Source organism: Dendrobates tinctorius, unplaced genomic scaffold, assembly GCF_039654945.1.
Source record: "Dendrobates tinctorius isolate UK_male_01 unplaced genomic scaffold, ASM3965494v1 ptg000063l, whole genome shotgun sequence".
NCBI classification, from domain to species: domain Eukaryota; kingdom Metazoa; phylum Chordata; class Amphibia; order Anura; family Dendrobatidae; genus Dendrobates; species Dendrobates tinctorius.
Genome location: NW_027361731.1, coordinates 30,434,342 through 30,453,247, shown reverse-complemented (window position 1 = coordinate 30,453,247; position 18,906 = coordinate 30,434,342). Strand labels below are relative to the sequence as shown.

The 18,906-nt window shown below is 55.0% G+C and overlaps 1 protein-coding gene and 1 non-coding gene across 2 annotated transcripts; one reads left to right on the top strand and one right to left on the bottom strand.

Annotated features, from left to right (window-relative positions):
* Positions 1-264: 264 nt before the first annotated feature.
* Positions 265-573, bottom strand: LOC141094411 (small Cajal body-specific RNA 2). Its single transcript, XR_012233070.1, has one exon.
* A 201-nt stretch (positions 574-774) lies between these two features.
* Positions 775-10,085, top strand: DDX5 (DEAD-box helicase 5). Its single transcript, XM_073579787.1, is given in 14 exon segments — positions 775-966; positions 968-1,011; positions 5,820-5,979; positions 6,061-6,157; positions 6,340-6,473; positions 6,588-6,653; positions 6,730-6,871; positions 6,943-7,103; positions 7,182-7,354; positions 7,483-7,593; positions 7,693-7,754; positions 7,855-7,914; positions 8,850-9,068; positions 9,423-10,085. Coding segments are annotated over 14 exon segments (1,965 nt in total). The 5' UTR covers positions 775-789; the 3' UTR covers positions 9,782-10,085.
* Positions 10,086-18,906: the final 8,821 nt, after the last annotated feature.

The following is an 18,906-nucleotide window of genomic DNA, read 5'->3' as shown; positions in this document are numbered from 1 at the left end:
TGCTGCGTATCGTCCTCTCCAGGGGTCCATCAACCACCTCCCATAGCAACCAATCAGCGAGCATCTCTCAGCTCAGCACCTGCAACACAGCCAAGTAAACTGAGCTCAGATTGGTTATGAGCAACCCCAGCACTGACTCCCGCTGCGCACTGATCTAACCGGTGACTCGTTTTCACCATTGTAGGGACTTTTTTTCCCCCTGGGGAATCTTCTATTTTGTGTGTGGAGGGATACCAGACCCCGGACTGATCACTGCCGCCGCTACCGGATCAGAATCGCCTCTGTACTCACAGACCGGAGCCCGGCCTAGTATATCTGATCAACTCATCACGTCCAGAGCGGCGGCCTGTGACAGCCAGAGTCCAGGCACATAGCCCGCGGCAGCGAGCATCGCCGGAGAGGCCTCATCACCTCGGCAGCGGGCGCAGGCGGCGACACCCGGCCGATCAGATAAGATCAATGTGTATGAGGTGAGCACTCAGTCTCTCACTCAGTCTCTCACTCAGTCTCTCACTCAGTCTCACACAAACACACTCACTCTTTCTCGCCGTTTCCGTTCGCCCTCCTTTTTATCCCCCTCCCGGCTTCAGTTGCTCCTCCCACCAGGCTGCGGCGCGCTTTTCCGCCGCCATCTTTACTGCTGGCAGCGCTCTTCTGCCTTCACCCTTTTCTCCCTTATTCTTCGGTATCGAACCCCGGGAACATCTTTCTCGCCCCCGGAGCCCCTACTGCTTTTTGCAGTTTTCGGGTGGTTGTAGACGGAGCTGGGGATGTTTGCCCATAAGTAAGATGGCGTCGGTGGGCGGAGCTGTTGCGCGAGCGTCATCCGCGGAGGGATCTAGTACGTCGGCGCTGCATTGTAGGCGTGGTCTCCCGGCATTTCTCTCCCTTTATAACCGGCATCCGCGGAGTGAACATCTCCCCGCACATCCGCAGCCCGCATCGAGTTTACCTGCCACACATCGGAGACATGCCAGGCTTCAACGACAGAGACCGCGGCCGCGACAGAGGGTGAGTGTCCCGCCGCCAGCGCGGCCTCCTACGTTACATTTCGGAGTTTAACGGTTTTTATTTTTTTGGGCGGGAACCTTGTCCCGTGTGTGTTTACTGTTACTGCCTTGTGCCGTGCTCGGTGACGGCTCCGGGCGCCCGTGGCCGTTACTGGCGGAGGCTCCACCATGCGGCGGAAATATACAAAATGCCGGCTCTTTGTCTGCTCTCAAAATGGCGGCGGTGCGAGGGGAGGGGCGACACGTGCTGTGCGGAGACCAGCTACCGTAATTACCGGAGCGCTGCGCACCTGCTGCATATACTGGAGGTCACAGCTGGGCGCCTCAGTGACCGGCGGAGGAAACCGAGAGCAGCGGCACAGGCAGCGGGAGGAGCCCGGGCACGGCAGACAGGGCAAGCCGGCCACGTGACTCAGCACCGGCGTCAGGTGTGCGAAATGACGTCACCGCAGGGCTTGTGTAATTAGTCATCACCTGTGGGATTAACCCCTCACTGCCTGCACGTGGCCGGTAACGGGGAGTAAGACTGCAGTCTCTTGTCCTACAGTCTCCTCCCCCAGTAATGACTGATAACAGGGAGTAATAGATTGTAGTCTCCTGTCCTACAGTCTCCTCCCCCAGTAATAGCTGATAACGGGGAGTAATAGATTGTAGTCTCCTGTCCTACAGTCTCCTCCCCCAGTAATGGCTGATAATGGGGAGTAATAGATTGTAGTCTCCTGTCCTACAGTCTCCTCCCCCAGTAATGGCTGATAACGGGGAGTAATAGATTGTAGTCTCCTGTCCTACAGTCTCCTCCCCCAGTAATGGCTGATAACGGGGAGTAATAGATTGTAGTCTCCTGTCCTACAGTCTCCTCCCCCAGTAATGGCTGATAATGGGGAGTAATAGATTGTAGTCTCCTGTCCTACAGTCTCCTCCCCCAGTAATGGCTGATAACGGGGAGTAATAGATTGTAGTCTCCTGTCCTACAGTCTCCTCCCCCAGTAATGGCTGATAACGGGGAGTAATAGATTGTAGTCTCCTGTCCTACAGTCTCCTCCCCCAGTAATGACTGATAACGGGGAGTAATAGATTGTAGTCTCCTGTCCTACAGTCTCCTCCCCAGTAATGGCTGATAACGGGGAGTAATAGATTGTAGTCTCCTGTCCTACAGTCTCCTCCCCCAGTAATGGCTGATAACGGGGAGTAATAGATTGTAGTCTCCTGTCCTACAGTCTCCTCCCCAGTAATGACTGATAACGGGGAGTAATAGATTGTAGTCTCCTGTCCTACAGTCTCCTCCTCCAGTAATGGCTGATAACGGGGAGTAATAGATTGTAGTCTCCTGTCCTACAGTCTCCTCCCCCAGTAATGACTGATAACGGGGAGTAATAGATTGTAGTCTCCTGTCCTACAGTCTCCTCCCCCAGTAATGGCTGATAACGGGGAGTAATAGATTGCAGTCTCCCGTCCTACAGTCTCCTCCCCAGTAATGGCTGATAACGGGGAGTAATAGATTGTAGTCTCCTGTCCTACAGTCTCCTCCCCCAGTAATGGCTGATAACGGGGAGTAATAGATTGTAGTCTCCTGTCCTACAGTCTCCTCCCCCAGTAATGGCTGATAACGGGGAGTAATAGATTGTAGTCTCCTGTCCTACAGTCTCCTCCCCCAGTAATGGCTGATAACGGGGAGTAATAGATTGCAGTCTCCCGTCCTACAGTCTCCTCCCCAGTAATGGCTGATAACGGGGAGTAATAGATTGTAGTCTCCTGTCCTACAGTCTCCTCCCCCAGTAATGGCTGATAACGGGGAGTAATAGATTGTAGTCTCCTGTCCTACAGTCTCCTCCCCCAGTAATGGCTGATAACGGGGAGTAATAGATTGTAGTCTCCTGTCCTACAGTCTCCTCCCCCAGTAATGGCTGATAACGGGGAGTAATAGATTGCAGTCTCCCGTCCTACAGTCTCCTCCCCAGTAATGGCTGATAACGGGGAGTAATAGATTGTAGTCTCCTGTCCTACAGTCTCCTCCCCCAGTAATGGCTGATAACGGGGAGTAATAGATTGTAGTCTCCTGTCCTACAGTCTCCTCCCCAGTAATGGCTGATAACGGGGAGTAATAGATTGTAGTCTCCTGTCCTACAGTCTCCTCCCCAGTAATGGCTGATAACGGGGAGTAATAGATTGTAGTCTCCTGTCCTACAGTCTCCTCCCCCAGTAATGGCTGATAACGGGGAGTAATAGATTGTAGTCTCCTGTCCTACAGTCTCCTCCCCAGTAATGGCTGATAACGGGGAGTAATAGATTGTAGTCTCCTGTCCTACAGTCTCCTCCCCAGTAATGGCTGATAACGGGGAGTAATAGATTGTAGTCTCCTGTCCTACAGTCTCCTCCCCAGTAATGGCTGATAACGGGGAGTAATAGATTGGGGACAGTGTAATCTTTCGGTCAGTCACTGTGGATGTTCTTGGTGTTGCTGTCCCTTTATCTTTGCCGTCTCTCTGGTTCCTGGTATCTGTGTGCTGTGCAGTCACTTCTGTGTTTTCCGGGAATCTATCTTTTGCTCTCTCCCTTGCGTCATCCCTGCCTCCTCCCTGACATGTTACTTGCTGCCCTGCTATCCCCAAGGGCAGATACTTGGTTTCTTATCTTACCTGCTATCAGCCCCCACTGTTAGGCAGGAGGTACAATCTAACCATAGAGTTCATGCAGAGCAGTTAAAACCCCATATTTAGGGGGGGGGGGGGGGGGGGAAGAATACTTCCCATCTACACGGGGGGGGGGGGGGGCTCTGTCCTCTCGGCTGATACTTCTCATCTACACGGGGGGGGGGGGGGGGCTCTGTCCTCTCGGCTGTTTCTCCCCTGAATAACCCTCAGTCTGATCAGTGTCTTGCCATCACCCATCCCTTGGTCGCACTCTGCACCTGTTCTGTCCTTATACACAGAACATTAGTGCACCCGTCTGACTTGTATAGGGGAAATCCACGTTCTCGTCACATCTCAGCCTCCTCTTTTGCTTCCCTTTATTGGCTGCAACTGCCTTGCACTGGTTACTGGTGGAGTTTCCCCCACACCCAGTGTCTGAGCATGAGCCCACCTGCTCTGATTACCTGTCACATACCTGCTTCTTGGGAATGCACCTACAAGGGTTAATTATCTCCTCTCACTCAGTCCAGTATTCAGCCTCTGTTCTCTGCTGCAGTGGGAGCCTAAATCACCCTGACAGACCACACACCCCTCTCATACATGCTGCCACCACTCACCGAACACACGGCGATGAGTCCTGGAAATACTACTGTGTGCCAATCAACAAGAGCTCACTCTAAAGCTATGGATTCTCTTAAAGCATACAAGGTTCAGGATTGGTTTTAAGCTTTAATAGGAAAGGTACAGTGCTTACAATAAGAATGGAAATAAAGTGACATACAAATATGCAAAACAGTTATAAAATAAAAATTGAGAACTTACAGAAATATCTAACTTTGCAGTCTGGTATGTGGTTCCCTGAGGGAGGGGGGAATATGACATGGATCACATCAGCTTGGCTGTCTCTCAGTCTGTGAACAGCTTTCTTTGTGTAAAGGCCCCGTCTCACTAAGCAATCTCGGTAGCGAGATTGCTGCTGAGTCACAACTTTTGTGACATAACAGTGATCTCACCAGCGAGATCGCTGTGTGACAGCGATCAGCGAGCGGCCCCCCTGCCGGTATCGCTGATCGCTGGAAGAAACCTCTGGACATTTCTTTGGTCGCTGGTCTCCCGCTGGCCAGCACGCATCGCTGTGTGACAGGCGGGAGACCAGCGATCAGGTGTAAAAAATAGTTATTCTCACCTTCCGACGTCATGTTCAGCCATCCTGCCTCTCTCCACGCTCCGGTCCCAGTGATCCTTTGCATGAATGACCGTGAGACTTTGTTATCCCGCGAGACTGTGACATCTCGCGGTCATTCGTGCAAAGGATCACTGGGACCGGAGCGTGTAGAGGCAGGATGGCTGAACGGGACATCGGAAGGTGAGACTAACTATATTTTTTATTTTGATTCTATTTTTTACAGGATGGCCAGCGATGCCGGGCGCTCGGCATCACTGCTGATCGCTGGTGAAGCTCTGTGTGACGGCTCACCAGTGATCACATAGCGACTTACCAGCGATCCTGACACCTTCATATCGGTGTCGGGATCGCTGGTAAGTCGCTTAGTGTGACGGGGCCTTAAGGCCTAATTTATAAGCTTAGCCTGCAGATCAGATATCTAGACCAGCCTGTCACGTTGATATTCTAATTTCTGGTTTGTGACTGGACCATGGCTACCTTACCAATGAATACATTATTTCTAAAGGGTCTTGGTTTTTCTTTACCATAGTAAATAGAAATTGTCAGGCTGCAAATAGGTCCCATTTGACATCTGCCCTCAATGCATCAGAGGTGTGAAATGTCCCAATTCTGTCTTCACAGGAAAGCACCCTGAGGTCTGACACCAGGAAAATGTTTATAGAGGGCCCAATACTGACGCTGTGCATCACCATGGTGACTGGTGTTCTATTGACGCCCTTTGTTTCCCATCACTGTCCATTCATGCTCAGATCTTGCCATAGTTTCATTATTTATAGAACAAGCTCTTGTCTCTGTATTGGATGCCTGTGAAAAGTCCAGATGACCTCCTTGGTGGTCCCCAGTTCAGTGTGGGACCTCCTTCAGAGGTCATAATCCCCTGATTCTGGGTCATGAATTGTCTTGTTGGTGATGGACCAGTGTTCAGTGCCACTGCTGGGGGTTTGTTGCAGTGTTGATGCAGACGCTCCTTGCTCACCTCTCCTGCTTCCTCAGGTTTGGCGGAGGACCTCGCTTTGGTGGCAACAGAGGACCATCAGGAAAGTTTGGGAACCCGGGGGAGCGGTTGGTGAAGAAGAAATGGAATCTGGAGCAGCTGCCAAAGTTCGAGAAGAATTTCTACCAGGAGACCCCAGAAGTGGCGCTCCGCAGTCCGGTAAGTGAGGGAGGAAGGTGCCTGTAGACCGCCACCTCGTCTCATCCATGCTGTGTGCTAATCATGTGCTCTTCCCTGCAGCAAGAATGTGAGCAATATCGCAGGAGTAAAGAGATCACTGTCCGTGGCCACAACTGCCCCAAACCTATCCTGCAGTTCCATGAGGCCAACTTCCCAGGTCTGCCCACTTTTGCCTCCTCACACCTCCTCTCCTCATTCCCCTCCTCTCTGTTACTTGCTGCTCTTCCTCCTCTTTTCCTTTGCTTCTCACTCTTCTTCCTCCTCGTTCTCATTTTCTCCTCTGCTGCTCCCTCATCCTTGCCCATTCTCCACCGCTCACTCTCATCTTCTCCCTTACAGACAGTATCATGGAGGTGGTGAAGCGCCAGAACTTCACAGAGCCGACCCCCATCCAAGGCCAGGGCTGGCCAGTGGCCCTCAGTGGCTTGGACATGGTTGGTGTTGCAATGACTGGATCTGGGAAGACTCTGTCGGTAAGTGAGGGCTGGTGACACCCTGGGGGGGGGGGGGGGGGGGGGAAGAGGTGGGTTGGTGACCCCTAGGGTCTGGTGCTCCAGGGCTATAATACCTGCCTCTTCTCTCCACAGTACCTGCTCCCTGGCATAGTCCACATCAACCACCAGCCGTTCCTACAGAGGGGAGATGGGCCAATCGTAAGTACCTGCTGAGTAAGGGGTGCCTGTAGAGACCCCATCCTCCTATTGTCTCTAAAACCTATGTCCTCCACAGCTCCTGGTGCTAGCACCTACCCGAGAGCTGGCACAGCAGGTGCAGCAAGTGGCAGCAGAATACGGTAGGGCGTGTCGCCTGAAGTCCACTTGTATCTATGGTGGGGCCCCCAAGGGACCACAGCTGCGGGACCTGGAGAGAGGTGAGTGTTGCCCCCATTGGACAGGGCTGGGATTCCTGTCTGCCCAGGCTAATGCCATCTGATGCCCCCAGGTGTGGAGATCTGCATTGCCACCCCCGGCCGGCTCATCGACTTCCTGGAGGCCGGAAAGACTAATCTGAACCGCTGCACCTATCTGGTGCTGGACGAGGCCGACCGCATGCTGGACATGGGCTTCGAGCCGCAGATCCGCAAGATCGTGGACCAGATCAGGGTGAGTGGGGCCCCAGTGCACTGCTATCGGTAGTCCAGGGCAAAGGTGTGCAGATCTAACCAGTCTCTCCCTCTGCAGCCTGACAGACAGACCCTAATGTGGAGTGCCACATGGCCTAAAGAGGTGCGCCAGCTGGCGGAGGACTTCCTGAAGGACTACGTCCACATCAACATCGGTGCGCTGGAGCTAAGCGCCAACCACAACATCCTGCAGATAGTGGACGTGTGCAACGACTGCGAGAAGGACGACAAGTGAGTGACTGCAGCATGCTGAGCAGTAATGCCGCTGACCTGTGCACACAGCTAATCCCCTGCCGCTGCCCCACGCTCATACCACTAAACCTGCTGCCCCGCACACCGCTAACCCTGCTGCCTCTTAGGCTCGTCCGGCTGATGGAAGAAATCATGAGTGAGAAAGAGAATAAGACCATAGTGTTCGTGGAGACAAAGCGGCGCTGTGATGACCTCACCCGGAGGCTGCGTAGAGATGGGTAAGCAGAATAGTGAGCGCAGCTCTGGGGGATAATGTAAGAGCAGTAACATAGTGGGGTATTTGGGCTGAGCTTGTACTGACCTGTCTCATTTTACAGGTGGCCCGCCATGGGCATTCATGGTGACAAAAGTCAGCAAGAGCGTGACTGGGTGCTGAACGGTGAGTTGCTGCTCTCTCCAGGGAGCTGGGGTCCTGCTCTTTCTCCAGGGGGTCTTTTCTGTATTTCTGCCCCTCATGGTTTCCCTCTTATTCTTTGCAGAGTTTAAGCATGGCAAGTCCCCCATCCTCATTGCCACAGATGTGGCATCCCGAGGCCTAGGTCAGTATAGCGCCCCCTGTGGTGCCTTGTGCTCTGCACGGTTCCTCCTGTATCGTTACATATTCTTTTTCTTAAAGAAAGTGTCGTCTGCTTTCTTTAACCTGTGAATTCTTTAGTTTTGTTTCTCACAAGGTGCGGTCTTGTGGCATGGCTAGGCATGACAACCGGAGGACTCGAGGGGGACGGAGGATAGATCGGCTGGCTGCCCCCAGTCGAGTAGAAAGGTGGATAAATTGCCGCTCATCGTGTGTCAGTAATCTTCAAAAGGCAGAGACTGTAAATAAGCCGCCATCGTGCTCCGCCATCCCGTGCTCTCCGCGTTCTTGCTGTTCAGCGCTGTTTCTCGTCCGCAATGAGGCGCGTTTCAGCGAGGATGGCGCCATGATCCGCCGGGGGGAGAGCAGTTTCCTTTTGGTGATGTTTTTTGTTTCTCTGTTCTAAGCCTTTTGTTGACACGATTGGTGAGTTCTGGCACATGTAGTTCACCATCCTCCCTCGCCTGTAGCGTAGTCGTCATGTCCAGACCTGCCTGGGGCAACATATTTCTCAAGTGAACCCTGGCTTCTTGGGAGCTCTTGCCGAGACGTGTGCACCCCCGAAAAACCTAAGTTTCCTGTAATGCTCCCCCGATATTACCTGAGGGGGGAGTCGTGGTGGTTGGGTCTTGGCAAGAGGGTGAGCTTCTGATGATTGAGGCCCGCTGCCACATTTGGTGGCCACCCACCTGCGGAGAAGCTGTCAGACGTCACTTGATATTGGTTAGGGGAGTCGGGTAAGGAGTGTCGGGTGATACTGCACTGTGTACGTGTCCCTCCGTAATGCTGCTTCCTTCCAGCCCTCTCGTTGCTGCCATGCCCCCGTCTAACTTGTCTTTCTGATCTGGCTGTTGTGGTGGTCTTGCTCCTTCCCTTCCGCCACATTGCGGCACTTTACAGATGTCGAAGACGTGAAATTTGTCATCAATTATGACTACCCCAACTCCTCGGAGGACTACATCCACCGCATCGGCAGGACAGCCCGCAGCAGCAAGACAGGCACAGCCTACACCTTCTTCACCCCCAACAACATGAAACAAGTCAATGACCTGATCTCGGTGCTCCGCGAAGCCAACCAGACTATCAACCCCAAGCTGCTGCAGCTGGTGGAGGACCGAGGTAAGGCCACTGCCAGAGTGCAATGGGGGGAGCCCACTCGGGGTCTCAATGTCAGCTCTGGGGTACAACTCTGCTCTAGAAGATCTGTTTGCTTTAGGTCCTCCTTTGCTCAAGGGGGATCTCAACATCCATCGGGGGGGGTTGTTACCTGTCTGTTCCCTGTGATTGGACTGTCCATCTTTCTGTCTCCCTTCCCTCTAGGGGGAGATCTGAGTGTCCATCTGTGCCACCCTCTTGCTTCTGGGAGAATCTGACTGTCTCAGGGCTTCTCCCTTTTCTGGGGGGGGTCTGACTGGCCATCTCGGGGGTCTCCCTTTGCTTCAGGTTGCTGACCATCTCTTGTTTCCTCCTCAGGGCGCTTCAGAGGCAGAGGAGGAATGAACGACCGCCGTGACCGCTTTTCTTCAGGCAAGCGGGGTTGGGGGGACAGGGAGAACTACAACCGTGGGTTCGGTGCCAAGAGAGACTTTGGAAACAAGCCCCTGAATGGCTTTGGGGCACAGTCATATAATGGAAACTCCTACATGTACGGCGCAGCAGCATACCAGCAGAACGGCACCTACCAGAATGGCTACGACGCCACCCAACAGTACGCAGCCGCCATGCAGAACGGCATAGCCCAGCAAGCATACGCCTATCCGACCGCAGCGACAGCCACCGCGGCAGCTCCCTCTATGCTGGGATATGCCATGGCGGGGGCCTACCCTCAGTGAGGTGCCACAGGCTTCACTTTGGCTTTTAATTTCTTGGTTTTCATACTTGCTCTTGTTAATATTTTTTTTTTCTGTTTGGACAGGCAGTTATTTAAGTCTGTGCAGGACCCCGGAGGAGGCGCCGTTGCCCCCCGTAGTGCACTTTTCACTATTTAAGTTGACTATTTCTCAACATTCCTGAAGACTTTTTAGTTTATTTTCTTTTTTGTACTAGAAGATGCGGCCGGTGATTCACGTCATGTTTTGTGAGTGACGTTCTGTCCGGGGGCAGTGCATGGCCCTCAATAAAGACCATTTGACTCAGCCCATGGCTCCTGTGCTCATTCTGGGGGGCTTGTGATCACCAGGGCTCACTATAATCCAACTGGGGGAAGGGTATCAGACATGGCTAGATGAGATGGGAGCTCATTTGCCAAGCATAGTTACAGGGTCACCCTCTTTACCCCAACCATAGCTCCTCCTCCCTTCACCCCTACCAAATGGTATAATGGTCCCTGTTCCCCTGCATTACATCCTTGTGGGTTCTTGGGCCCCTGCCAGCCCTCAACTTCTAAATATATTCTAGGTCTGGGTGGTCAGATCAAGACTCAATCTGCCACTTACTGTGGGGTCTCCAAACCTAGACAACCTCAGCTTAGTCTGCCACTCCTTACAGCTTAATGGTTTCATAGTTTATATGGAAGAGACAAATCCAGAGTTTAACCCATAGCTGAAGGTGTTCACCCAGAGAATGCAAAACCCTACCTCACAGATGTGGATCCAGAGAACTCATGATCACCATCAATCACTGAATCGGTGATCATAACCTGGAGTATTGTATACAGCTGAATCTTCTCTACATCAGACTGCAGTAAATTCTGAGACTCCTGTGTATGCATCACATAAAAGACAGGACGCCAGTACATACACCACATAGGAGGCAATGAGACACGTATATACATCACATAGGAGGCGGTGAGACAGTGTGTATACTCCAATATAGCTGACTTAAAGGAACTTGGTGTGTCTGAGCAGTTTTAAAACAGTGTAAAACAAACTGAAGTACAAAAGTTCTAGAGTTGGGTTGGAGTCACACTACCGTACAATACAGCTACGTGCTGTGAGAAAAATCACAGCTCTTGGCCCAGTGTTGCATTCAACTAAGCTGTCCCAAAGAGTATTTTCTCCTTCCCCTGTGACAGCACCATGGACAGAGGATCTGCCTTTCATGGACAGGAAACCAGATAAAAAGGCAGTACCTCTCCCTGTTGGTTTCTTGTCCTTGATGAGGAACCTGAAGAGTGACTCATCCAGACTGGTACAGGCAATGGGGGTGCCCCCTGCCTTGGCTGTTGAGGTGTCCTGTAGTCACAACCACTGGGGCAGGTTGGCCATTCAGGGTGTGCGGGGGGAGAGCACATCATGCTCTGGAATTGGCTTCTGGGCATCAAGCTCTGATAAAGCAGAGGATGTGCCAGTCACTCTGACACAGCTGGCAGGCCACATGACAGGAAGTAACCTCTGGCTATGAAACCGGATGAGGTATTGGGGATGCGTTGAGGCTGCTCGCATTCAAGAAGTGTTAACGCTTCCAGCAGCTTAGGCGACCCCCCCCCCCCCCCCCTGTAGGAATGGAGGCCCTGGAGGGAGAACCACCACTGCAGCAGCAACCAAGGAGACAAAGGAAAGCGGTGTGGCAGCATGAAGCTACATCCTGGCTGTGGATGTTCTGGTGGCACATCTACTCATGCTCGGGCATGGTGGATGAGCCTCCAGAGGCCCATTGAAGTAACTCATCCCTCCTAAACCAGTACCTGCAGCTATGTCTCGTGATCTTTGTGAAAGTTCACATTGTAATTGGGGTCCCCCTTTCTCACTTAAGGAGGAAAATGTTTAAGAGCAAGTACAGGAGTTGCCCAATCTCTAAGGAAGATTTGCCCATATCCTGGGGGAAGAGACTGCCAATTGTGCATAGAGCAGGTGCTATGTGAGGAGACCCCAAACTTTGCCTCTGAGTTCAGATCTAATCAGGATGGAGGTTGAAAGCCCTCTCCCAGAGGGGTAGTGTCAAGAGACAAAAGACTGGCAGGAGGCGTCCAGAATCCAGGACCAGTAGTCCAGATTACCAGACACTGGTTCAGAGGAAGAGATGGGAAGCATTGTTTCCCAGTGGAGGAAAGTCTGGTTAGGGCTGTAAGGTCCATGATGGGAGTGATGGACCCTTGCCCTGAAATATCGGTGCAGGATTAAACTTTTTTGTGGTCTTAGAAGAAGCGTGGGTCAGTGGCCTCCTTAATGAGAAGATACAATCTCTGATTAGGAGAGAATGGGATAGACCTGATAGAACTCCGTGCTGTTCCTCAGAAGGAAATATCCTTTCGACGATCTGCCATCCACATCCTGGGACAAAGCCTCGAAGTTGGATGTGGCTGTTGCTAAAGCTTCCAGGAAATTTGCCTTTCTCTTTTTGGGGGTGTTGAAGGATCTGCTAGATAAGAGCAGATTCCTTCCTTAAGGGATCCTGGGAAGTGTCAGGGGGCAGTCAAAGACCAATGATGGCAGCAACCTGCATAGCTATGTTAATGATTTGGTTAGACCAATTAGGCAGCTCAAGGGTGGTACCTAGGGATAAGATACTAGGGTCTATTCCCTTAATGCGAGGGGCCACAGCTTTCCTGGCTGATTCATCTACTGACTCAGACTGGTGGCCAGATCCGCAGCCTTCTCCAAAGCAGCCCGTAGATCCTTCCCTTTCGGCTTGGCGGTGGCTCCTCAAGTGTTTACCAAGCTGGTGGCAGAAGTGATGGCACACCAGAGGGAGCAGGACTTCCTGACTGTCCCTTACCTGGACGACTTCCTAGTGATGGGCATCTCAATCCAGCACTGCAAAGCTCAACTAGAGTTTGGATGGGTCTTAAACTTAAAAATCAAAGATGGAGCCAAAAAGGGTACAGGAGTTCCTGAGGCTTGTACTAGTCTCCCAAACACAAGTGCCACCTCCCGGAAGACAAAGGGGAAAAACTTATGGGGCTGGTGTTGAGGACATCGCTATCCCCTTCCACGACATTGAGGAAAGCTAGGTCCCTAATCTATTAGAGAACTACAAGGCAGACTTCTTGAGCCAGAAAAAGTTAAAGAGCAAATGGGTTCTAAAAGGTCCATATTCAGCCAGATCATAGATGTGTGGTCTCCCTATCATAGATCTCTTTGCCAACAGTCAGAACAAAAGGGTAGAGTCCTTTTGGTCTATAGATCCCAGAGGGAATCCTCAAGATCTAGATGCCTTCATGATCCCATGGAATCAGTATCTGGCCTACATCCCCACCCCTGGTCATCCTGATCCCCCAGGGTCCTGAGGAAAATCAAGAATACAATGCAATGTTGTGGCGACCAAAAAAAGTAATTGTCGTTTTGAATTTTTTATTAGTTACACCGTTTAGCCAACAGGTTAACTTTTTTTTTTTTTTATATTGATTGGGCGATTCTGAACGATGATACCAAATGTGTGTGATTTTTTTTTTTTTCCATTTTATTTTGAATGGGGTGAAAGGGGGGTGATTTGAACTTTGAATTTTTATAATCTTTTTAAAAACCTTATGCATGCCAAAAGTAGAAAAAAAAAAAAAATCTCCATGGGAGACTAGAAGCTGCTATAACACGATCGCCCCTGCTACATACAGACGATCAGAGATCCCCTGTTTGTAGCGGAATTACTCATTAGCAATCTGCCTATGACAAACAGAGGTCTGCTGGAGACCTGGTTGTCATGCCAACCCATTGGTGACCCGCGATCACGTGACGGGGTTACCAATGGGGGTAGTTTCCGGTGTGCTTCTGGAAAACGAGTTAAATGCCACTGTCAGAGATTGACAGCGGCATTTAACTAGTTAACAGCCTTGGGTGGATTGCAATTCCACCCGTGGCCGTTAGAGGCACGTTAGCTGTTGAAAACAGCTGACGTGCCAGGAAAGATGTGGGCTCAGCACCGGAGCCCACATCAAAGAGTGATTCCGACATCAGCGTATTATTACGCCCAATGTTGGATAGGGGTTAAAGGTTCAGGTGGCCGCATTAGGAGCCCTGCATAATGATGTGGCGGGCAATCCTTGGGTACCTAGATTCATTACAGCCTCTGCTAGATCTAAGCCCATCACTAGACAGAAATTACCAACGTGGGATCTGAGTTTAGTGTTGTCAGCCCTCACTAGTTCCACCTTTTGAGCTCTTAAATTCCTATCTCTTAAGATGGTCCTTCTAGCGGTGCTGACATCAGCCCGCAGGGTGAGTGACATTCAAGCCCTACCTCATATTTTAGAGAATAGGGTCATCCTGAAACCTGACCCTGCCTACTTCACACTGCACTGAGCAGCACGTTCCGCTGTCCCCGGTCTCCCCTCCGTCCTCTGCGCCTCACATGCGATACAGCCCTGTTCACACTGCACTGAGCCGCACGTTCCTCTGTCCCCGGTCTCCCCTCCGGCCTCTGCGCCTCACATGCGGTACAACCCTGTTCACACTGCACTGAGCAGCATGTTCCTCTGTCCCCGGTCTCCCCTCCGGCCTCCGCGCCTCACATGCGGTATAGCCCTGTTCACACTGCACAGAGCAGCACGTTCCGTTGTCCCCGGTCTCCCCTCCGTCCTCTGCGCCTCACATGCGGTACAGCCCTATTCACACTGCACTGAGCAGCACATTCCGCTGTCCCCGGTCTCCCCTCCAGCCTCTGCGCCTCACATGCGATACAGCCCTGTTCACACTGCACTGAGCAGCACGTTCCGCTGTCCCCGGTCTCCCCTCTAGCCTCTGCGCCTCACATGCGGTACAGCCCTGTTCACACTGCACTGAGCCGCACGTTCCGCTGTCCCCGGTCTCCCCTCCGTCCTCTGCGCCTCACATGCGGTACAGCCCTGTTCACACTGCACTGAGCCGCACGTTCCGCTGTCCCCGGTCTCCCCTCCGTCCTCTGCGCCTCACATGCGGTACAGCCCTGTTCACACTGCACTGAGCAGCACGTTCCGCTGTCCCCGGTCTCCCCTCCGGCCTCTGCGCCTCACATGCGGTACAGCCCTGTTCACACTGCACTGAGCAGCACGTTCCTCTGTCCCCGGTCTCCCCTCCGGCCTCTGCGCCTCACATGCGGTACAACCCTGTTCACACTGCACTGAGCAGCACGTTCCTCTGTCCCCGGTCTCCCCTCCGGCCTCCGCGCCTCACATGCGGTATAGCCCTGTTAACACTGCACAGAGCAGCACGTTCCGTTGTCCCCGGTCTCCCCTCCGGCCTCTGCGCCTCACATGCGGTACAGCCCTGTGCACACTGCACTGAGCCGCACGTTCCGCTGTCCCCGGTCTCCCCTCCGGCCTCTGCGCCTCACATGCGGTACAGCCCTGTTCACACTGCACTGAGCAGCACGTTCCGCTGTCCCCGGTCTCCCCTCCGGCCTCTGTGCCTCACATGCGGTACAGCCCTGTTCACACTGCACTGAGCAGCACGTTCCGCTGTCCCCGATCTCCCCTCCATCCTCTGCGCCTCACATGCGGTACACTCCTGTTCACACTGCACTGAGCCGCACGTTCCGCTGTCCCCGGTCTCCCCTCCGTCCTCTGCGACTCACATGCGGTACAGCCCTGTTCACACTGCACTGAGCAGCACGTTCTGCTGTCCCTGGTCTCCCCTCCGTCCTCTGCGCCTCACATGCGGTACAGCCCTGTTAACACTGCACAGAGCAGCACGTTCCGCTGTCCCCGGTCTCCCCTCCGGCCTCTGCGCCTCACATGCGGTACAGCCCTGTTCACACTGCACTGAGCAGCACGTTCCGCTGTCCCCGGTCTCCCCTCCGGCCTCTGTGCCTCACATGCGGTACAGCCCTGTTCACACTGCACTGAGCAGCACGTTCCGCTGTCCCCGATCTCCCCTCCATCCTCTGCGCCTCACATGCGGTACACTCCTGTTCACACTGCACTGAGCCGCACGTTCCGCTGTCCCCGGTCTCCCCTCCGTCCTCTGCGACTCACATGCGGTACAGCCCTGTTCACACTGCACTGAGCAGCATGTTCCTCTGTCCCCAGTCTCCCCTCCAGCCTCTGCGACTCACATGCGGTACAGCCCTGTTCACACTGCACTGAGCAGCACGTTGTGCTGTCCCTGGTCTCCCCTCCGTCCTCTGCGCCTCACATGCGGTACAGCCCTGTTCACACTGCACAGAGCAGCACGTTCCGCTGTCCCCGGTCTCCCCTCCGGCCTCTGCGCCTCACATGCGGTACAGCCCTGTTCACACTGCACTGAGCAGCACGTTCCGCTGTCCCCGGTCTCCCCTCCGGCCTCTGCGCCTCACATGCGGTACAGCCCTGTTCACACTGCACTGAGCAGCACGTTCCGCTGTCCCCGGTCTCCCCTCCGGCCTCTGCGCCTCACATGCGGTACAGCCCTGTTCACACTGCACTGATCAGCACGTTCCGCTGTCCCCGGTCTCCCCTCCGGCCTCTGCGCCTCACATGCGGTACAGCCCTGTTCACACTGCACTGAGCAGCACGTTCCGCTGTCCCCGGTCTCCCCTCCGGCCTCTGCGCCTCACATGCGGTACAGCCCTGTTCACACTGCACTGAGCAGCACGTTCCGCTGTCCCCGGTCTCCCCTCCGGCCTCTGCGCCTCACATGCGGTACAGCCCTGTTCACACTGCACTGAGCCGCACGTTCCGCTGTCCCCGGTCTCCCCTCCGGCCTCTGCGCCTCACATGCGGTACAGCCCTGTTCACACTGCACTTAGCCGCACGTTCCGCTGTCCCCTCCGGCCTCTGCGCCTCACATGCGGTACAGCCCTGTTCACACTGCACTGAGCCTCACGTTCCGCTGTCCCCGGTCTCTCCTCCGTCCTCTGCTCCTCACATGCGGTACAGCCCTGTTCACACTGCACTGAGCCGCACGTTCCGCTGTCCCCGATCTCCCCTCCGTCCTCTGCGCCTCACATGCGGTACAGCCCTGTTCACACTGCACTGAGCCGCACGTTCCGCTGTCCCCGGTCTCCCCTCCGTCCTCTGCGCCTCACATGCGGTACACTCCTGTTCACACTGCACTGAGCAGCACGTTCCGCTGTCCCTGGTCTCCCCTCCGGCCTCTGCGACTCACATGCGGTACAGCCCTGTTCACACTGCACTGAGCCGCACGTTCCGCTGTCCCCGGTCTCCCCTCCGGCCTCTGCGCCTCACATGCGGTACAGCCCTGTTCACACTGCACTGAGCCGCACGTTCCGCTGTCCCCGGTCTCCCCACCGTCCTCTGCTCCTCACATGCGGTACAGCCCTGTTCACACTGCACTGAGCAGCACGTTCCGCTGTCCCCGGTCTCCCCTCCGGCCTCTGCGCCTCACATTCGGTACAGCCCTGTTCACACTGCACTGAGCCGCACGTTCCGCTGTCCCCGGTCTCCCCTCCGGCCTCTGTGCCTCACATGCGGTACAGCCCTCTTCACACTGCACTGAGCCGCACGTTCCGCTGTCCCCGGTCTGCCCTCCGGCCTCTGCGCCTCACATGCGCTACAGCCCTGTTCACACTGCACAGAGCAGCACGTTCCGCTGTCCCCGGTCTCCCCTCCGTCCTCTGCGCCTCACATGCGGTACACTCCTGTTCACACTGCACTGAGCAGCACGTTCCGCTGTCCCCGGTCTCCCCTCCGGCCTCTGCGCCTCACATGCGGTACAGCACTGTTCCACTGCACAGAGCAGCACGTTCCGCTGTCCCCGGTCTCCCCTCCGGCCTCTGCTCCTCACATGCGGTACAGCCCTGTTCACACTGCACTGAGCAGCACGTTCCGCTGTCCCCGGTCTCCCCTCCGGCCTCTGCGCCTCACATGCGGTACAGCCCTGTTCACACTGCACTGAGCAGCACGTTCCTCTGTCCCCGGTCTCCCCTCCGGCCTCTGCGCCTCACATGCGGTACAGCCCTGTTCACACTGCACTGAGCAGCACGTTCCTCTGTCCCCGGTCTCCCCTCTGGCCTCCGCGCCTCACATGCGGTATAGCCCTGTTCACACTGCACAGAGCAGCACGTTCCGTTGTCCCCGGTCTCCCCTCCGGCCTCTGCGCCTCACATGCGGTACAGCCCTGTTCACACTGCACTGAGCCGCACGTTCCGCTGTCCCCGGTCTCCCCTCCGGCCTCTGCGCCTCACATGCGGTACAGCCCTGTTCACACTGCACTGAGCCGCACGTTCCGCTGTCCCCGGTCTCCCCTCCGTCCTCTGCTCCTCACATGCGGTACAGCCCTGTTCACACTGCACTGAGCAGCACGTTCCGCTGTCCCCGGTCTCCCCTCCGGCCTCTGCGCCTCACATGCGGTACAGCCCTGTTCACACTGCACTGAGCAGCACGTTCCGCTGTCCCCGGTCTCCCCTCCGGCCTCTGCGCCTCACATGCGGTACAGCCCTCTTCACACTGCACTGAGCCGCACGTTCCGCTGTCCCCGGTCTCCCCTCCGGCCTCTGCGCCTCACATGCGGTACAGCCCTGTTCACACTGCACTTAGCCGCACGTTCCGCTGTCCCCGGTCTCCCCTCCGGCCTCTGCGCCTCACATGCAGTACAGCCCTGTTCACACTGCACTGAGCCGCACGTTCCGCTGTCCCCGGTCTCTCCTCCGTCCTCTGCTCCTCACATGCGGTACAGCCCTGTTCACACTGCACTGAGCCGCACGTTCCGCTGTCCCCGGTCTCCCCTCCGTCCTCTGCGCCTCACATGCGGTACAGTCCTGTTCACACTGCACAGAGCAGCACGTTCCGCTGTCCCCGGTCTCCCCTCCGTCCTCTGCGCCTCACATGCGGTACAGCCCTGTTCACACTGCACAGAGCAGCACGTTCCGCTGTCCCCGGTCTCCCCTCCGTCCTCTGCGCCTCACATGCGGTACAGCCCTGTTCACACTGCACTTAGCCGCACGTTCCGCTGTCCCCGGTCTCCCCTCCGGCCTCTGCGCCTCACATGCGGTACAGCCCTGTTCACACTGCACTGAGCCGCACGTTCCGCTGTCCCCGGTCTCTCCTCCGTCCTCTGCTCCTCACATGCGGTACAGCCCTGTTCACACTGCACTGAGCCGCACGTTCCGCTGTCCCCGGTCTCCCCTCCGTCCTCTGCGCCTCACATGCGGTACAGTCCTGTTCACA